This window comes from Stegostoma tigrinum, chromosome 31 (genome assembly GCF_030684315.1).
Source record: "Stegostoma tigrinum isolate sSteTig4 chromosome 31, sSteTig4.hap1, whole genome shotgun sequence".
NCBI classification, from domain to species: domain Eukaryota; kingdom Metazoa; phylum Chordata; class Chondrichthyes; order Orectolobiformes; family Stegostomatidae; genus Stegostoma; species Stegostoma tigrinum.
Genome location: NC_081384.1, coordinates 695,320 through 701,016, shown reverse-complemented (window position 1 = coordinate 701,016; position 5,697 = coordinate 695,320). Strand labels below are relative to the sequence as shown.

Below are 5,697 nucleotides of genomic sequence, written 5' to 3'. Positions count from 1 at the left end.
ATCTCCTGCAAGTTCCCCTCCAAGGCACTCACCATCCTGACTTGGAAATATATTGCCATTCCTTCACTGAGCCTGGGTCAAAATCCTGGAATTCCCTCCCTAAGGGTATTGTGGGCCAACCTGCAGCAGGCAGACTGCAGGGACTCAAGAGACAGCTCACTATCACCGTCTCAAGGGGCAACTAGGGATGGGCAATAAATGCTGGCCCACATCCCGTCAAGGAGTGAAGGAAAGCGGAGTAAATAGTAGCGGCAGGGGAATTACAGGGGTAATGTGGGCGTTCGGGAATAATTGAAGATCTATCCAGTTGCTTCATTGAAAGATCAATGTGTTGTTTAGGACATTTGCTGACCCCGTCAGTACTTTCAGCAGCTTCGCTTTTTCTGTCAGATTTGCAGAATCCTCGGTACCGACTGTTCGTTTTCTCTTTGAATTAGAAAATGCACGGAGTCAATCCAATTTGTCAGGCATTGACTAGAATTTCCAATGGAAATCCTACAAGAGTGGGCTCAATCTATTTCGAATCAAGGCTGAAAGGACGAGGTAAATGTGGCGCAGGTTGGGATGAATGGGTTTTGCGGATAATGTGAGCTTTTTGTTTGACGGAATGGCCGGGAAACTTCCAGAGGGGGAGAGAGAAAGAGAAGGCAGCAGCAGCAGTGTGCCGTGCTGTCACGGCCCCGGGGCTTGTGTGAGAACCCGTCGGAAATGATTCATTGAGAACATTTCATTTCTCACAGCCGTTAACCATGAACTTTTCTACTAAAAAAAACGACAAGGCGTTGGGAGTGTGTGGGTGGGTGGGGTGGGGAGGTGGGAGGGGGGGGGGGTGGTGGCGCGGGTGTCCGGGGAGGGGGTGGGGATTGAGGGACAGGTCCGAGTTACCCGCCTCCCCGCCCCCTCCCCCCGCCCCCGGTGCAGAGTCCGGGATGAGGCGCTGACAGATGGTCAGTACAAGCCCCCTCTGTCCCGGGAGACAGGCCGTTCACAGCCGCATGTCAATCACCGCCGCTCATGTGATGCTGCTGCCAATGACGTGGTACCCATATGGCCTGGCATCAGAACGGGTACCGCAGTTTGGTGAAGGTGCCACTCTCCTCCTGTCGATACATTGAGCCGATGAGAAGCTTTGCCCAGAGCCTTCAGAAAGCAGGGAATCCCACAAGGAGGTCGCTCTGAACAATGAGCTAAGGCTCGGCTGAGGGCTGCAGGTAAAGGGGAGGCTCACTGGGGAGGGAGGGGGAACGGGGGGGAGGGGGGTGTGCAATTTCACACCGACTCCCCCACCCCCCCCCCCCCCACCCCTCCGCTCCGCTCAGGTCTCACTCAACTTATGCATTCGCAACCAGCATTAGATTATTGTGAAGAGCTGGAATTTGTTGAAACGGATTGTGAGCAAACGGCGGCTGTTTCTGCAAATTGCTGAAATTAATAAAAAGCCAGCTCGGAATTCCGATTCCACTCCCCCCCCCCCCACCCCACACCCCCAGTCCCAACCCCTTCAATCAAACGGGAGAGAGACACCTCCCTCAACACTTCCCCTTCGTTTGTTTGCTTTTGAGAAGGAATTACACATTTTTAAAAGGCTGTAAGTCGCTAAGTTTCCGTCGGGTGAAGTTGAACGAACCCCGGGGGCAGGACAGAGTGGGATCACATTCCCCACCGACTCCCGAATTAACTTCCTTCCTTCAGGTTAATTTATCTCCAAGGGTTTTACAATTCTTTCCAGGAGAAATGATAAACGATTTTAATTTTCATAATGCAGCAAGCCCAATCGTCAATATATTGAAACTGTATAAAACACAGATTTCTGAAAATCGATGCATTTTTACTGACAAATCAAATCTGAAATCTACCCAGCGAGAGATTTTGAGAGATGTTGAAATTGATGCCATAAAAATAGCGATTTGCGGTGATGGGAACGTCGGTGACACGTTCGCAATGTCACGGTGTCGGGAAGCTGTTATAAGTTCCCTCTGACAAAATCCAACCATCACCCTCACATCTCACCATAACCTATTGGTCATTCTCCTTCACCAGAGAAATATCCATTCCAGGCCCGGGGTAAACCGCGCGCTCCCAACATCCCCTAGCCCGGGGAATGTATAGAGAGAAGCCGGGTGGGGTGGAGAGATGCTGGAAGCGCGCCGCCGGGATGTGGTGTGTCCCGGGGACAGAGCTTTCAGAGAAGCCGGACTGGGGCCTGGCTGTTCGGGGTTACAGCCACTGACAATGTCCCGCAGACATTAACCGTAACCCCCTCCAACCCACACCACACCCGCCCCTTCCCCGGGATAACGGTAAGAGGCGGCTACTAACCACCACAAGCTGAGGAAGCTGGGGTGAGGGATCCGGGGTGGGGGAGCCAGGGTTGGGGTGTGGGGTGAGGGGGCCGGTGTGGGAGAGCCGGGGTTGGGGAGCCGGGGTCGGAGAGCCGGGGTAGGGGAGCTGGGGTGAGGAAGCCGGGGTCGGAGAGCCGAGGTTGGGGAGCCGGGGTAGGGGAGCCGGGGTGAGGAGGCCGGGGTGGGGGAGCCGGGTTGGCGTAGACGGGGTAGGGGAGCCGGGGTGAGGAGGCCGGGGTGGGGGAGCCGGGTTGGCGTAGACGGGGTAGGGGAGCCGGGGTAGGGGAGCCGGGGTGGGACAGCCGGGGTAGGGGAGCCGGGGTGAGGGGGCCGGGGTGGGGCGTCCGGGGTTGGGGAGCCGGGCTGATGGATCCGGGCTGGGGGAGCCAGGCTTGTGGAGTTAGGGTGGGGGAGCCGGGGTTCGGGAATGGGGTGAGGGGGCCGGTGAGGGAGAGCCGGAGTTGGGGGAGCCGGGCTGAGGGATCCGGGCTGAGGAAGCCTGGGGTGGGGAACCCGAGATGGTGAGCCGGGCTGGCAGAGCAGGGTTAGGGGGCCGGGGTGAGGGAGCCGGGGTTGGGGAGCCGGTCTGGGGGTTGCCGCGTGGGGGAGCCTGGGTTGGCGACCGCGGGTTGGGGAGCCGGGCTGGAGGTGTCGCGCTGGGGGAGCCCGGGTTAGGGACCCCGGGTTGGGGAGCCGGGTTGGGAAGCCGGGGTGAGAGACGTTGTAAATGTGTGTGTTTTCCATCCGCTTTCTGACAGGCAGCATGTTGACCCGGCTCTTCAGTGACTCCAGCCTCATGCCCGAGGTTCACAAATACCCCACGTGGGCGGAGGACAGTGAGAGCGATGAAGAGAAGCTGAGAGAGGAACGCAATAGCGAGAGCTGTGACCCCCAGGACAGTCAAGCTGAGGACTCAGTGAGTGTGGCCCAAGACAATGAAGAGGCAGAAACCGGGATGGAGGAGGAAGATGAAGATGAGGAAGAAGAAGAGGTGGAGGAGGAGGAGGAGAATGGGAGCCGGCCTAGGAAGCGGGGCCCGAAAAGGAGGAAGATGACCAAGGCCAGACTGGAGCGCTTCAAGCTGAGGCGCCAGAAAGCTAACACCAGGGAGAGGAACCGCATGCACGACCTGAACTCTGCCCTGGACAATCTCCGCAAAGTTGTTCCGTGCTACTCTAAAACACAAAAACTTTCCAAAATAGAAACTCTGCGCCTGGCGAAGAACTACATCTGGGCCCTTTCGGAGATCCTGCGGTCAGGCAAGAAGCCCGATTTGGTCTCCTATGTGCAGACGCTGTGCAAAGGTCTATCGCAACCCACCACAAACCTGGTGGCCGGCTGCTTACAGCTCAACTCCCGCAACTTCCTCAGCGACCAAGGCCCGGAGCCGGGCCGCCTCCAGCCGCCAACGTCCACATTCGCCATGCACCCATACCCGTACCAGTGTGCCCGGCTACCAAGCCCGCAATGCCAGGCTGGGGCGGGCACTAGCAACCACCCCCTGCGCTCCCACCCTTACTGCGGGGGCTATGAGCAGCACCTGTACGGGAACGGCTCCCCTGAATACCCGGGCTCCGAGTTGGACGGCTCCCTGAGCCCTTCTCTCTGCACTAACGGCGGCTCCTACCCCCTGAAGCCGGACTCTCCCCCAGAACACGAGAAGAATTATCACTATACCATGCACTATTCGGCACTGCCCAGCTCCCGGGGGCCTGCCCATGGACTGCTGCTCAGGCCCGGCCTACATTCGGATAACCTGACAGCCTATGATTCCCACATTCACCACGACAGGACTGCGGTGTACGAGGAACTCAACGCGTTTTTCCACAATTAATTGCAGATAGTTCCCGATAACTCTGGCCAGCAAAGGGATGTGACTGAATGGCTTTGCTCCAGCGACAGAGTACAGACTCACCTGCAGATAGAGACCGCCCTGAGCGAAGGAGAGACACTGACAGAGACACAAAACACAGTCAGAGACAGACACGAAAACACAGACACAGGCAGAGAGAGACAGCGACACAGACAGGCACAAACACATACACAGAGACAGAGAGAGAGCGGAGCCTCAGTCCCGTGTGTTTCCAGAAGATCCGATGCGATTATTTTGATTGTCGATTGTCAGTCTGAGGTGGGATGATCGGTGTCTTCATTGTGTCTGGGTGGATGGGATCTTCATCTCTGCTCTCCTGGAATAAGCTCGTTGTTGACTGTCCCACGGTTTCCGGTGTTCACATTAAAGACTTGGTTATGGCAATGTGGCTGGAGACGGTGCGGCGGACAATCGCCAGTGAAAAGCAATAACGGAAAATCTATGCAAGTAAACATTAAGGTCCTGTCGGGTGGAGCTGAGCCAGAACAGGCTTCAGGCCCGAATGGCCTCCTCCTGTTCCTGTGTGATTTGGACCAATCAGCCTTTAGCACTGCCTCCTGAACTCGGTAACTGGTCTTTCAAGTCCATTTCTTCCGATATTTCATAAAAGTTCTATTTATTTTCTAGGAACTGCTACAAGAGTTTCTATTTATGAAAAGACTTTTGTTACAAATTGTTTTGTTTTGTAAAATGTTTGAAGAGAAATCTCTGATTATGCAAAAGGGACATTTAAAAAGTTTTCCGCAAATTCCTGCTCATTGTGACAGTTCGAAACAAAATGAACTGTTTCCCACCGTCCCGCTTTCATCCGAGAGATTGTCGGCGATCTTTCGTGGATCTCCTTTTGAACAGGTCACAGTCCACGAGGGATCCACAGGGATCTGTCTCTTATCGGGCCAACTGGTTAAACAGATTGAATGGGAAACGAATGGGGCACATCCTCCGCCCTCCGACCTCTGACCCCCGTTAGCCCATAAATTACTGCTCCACTTTTAAAAAACATTTTCCTCTTCACCTCCGCCACCTTCAGTTCAAGGTCATTCTCAGGAACATATTCCTGCCCCTCCACATCACCACCCCCCCCCCCCACAAGCCCCACTCTCACCCACCCCACCCCCCCACCACCGTTTCAATTCGGTTCTTGAACCTAACTGTTGCTCTGGGCTTGTGCTGTTCTGAATGGTAACGGGTGGGGTGGGGTGTGTGGACGAAGCGTGGGAAGTACTGTCTGTTCCGGGAAATCTGAATTTTGCCTCCATCTATCGTAAACAACGCTGGCCCGAGCGACTGGGATTAGACCGGGCGCTGCTGGGAGACAGTGTGGGGTTGCGGAGTTCCTGCTGGCATTAGACCGGGCGCTGCTGGGTGACAGTGTGGGGTTGCGGAGTTCCTGCTGGCATTAGACCGGGCGCTGCTGGGAGACAGTGTGGGGTTGCGGAGTTCCTGCTGGCATTAGACCGGGCGCTGCTGGGTGACAGTGTG

At 55.9% G+C, this 5,697-nt stretch overlaps 1 protein-coding gene across 2 annotated transcripts; it reads left to right on the top strand.

The window, feature by feature from the left end:
- The first annotated feature begins 480 nt into the window (after nucleotides 1-480).
- neurod2 (neuronal differentiation 2) lies at nucleotides 481-5,276 on the top strand. 2 transcript variants are annotated; one of them, XM_059638713.1, is made up of 2 exons: nucleotides 481-543; nucleotides 3,101-5,276. In XM_059638713.1, exon 2 carries the CDS (start codon nucleotides 3,106-3,108, stop codon nucleotides 4,174-4,176), a length of 1,071 nt encoding a protein of 356 aa, XP_059494696.1. In that variant the 5' UTR covers nucleotides 481-543; nucleotides 3,101-3,105; the 3' UTR covers nucleotides 4,177-5,276. The 2 variants fall into 2 exon arrangements, with proteins under 2 accessions (XP_059494696.1, XP_048416720.1); XM_048560763.2 differs by lacking the exon at nucleotides 481-543 and adding an exon at nucleotides 986-1,211.
- Nucleotides 5,277-5,697: the final 421 nt, after the last annotated feature.

Coding starts and splice junctions, on each gene's coding strand:
- neurod2 (XM_059638713.1), top strand. CDS start 3,106: ATGTTGACCCGGCTCTTCAGTGACTCCAGCCTCATGCCCGAGGTTCAC.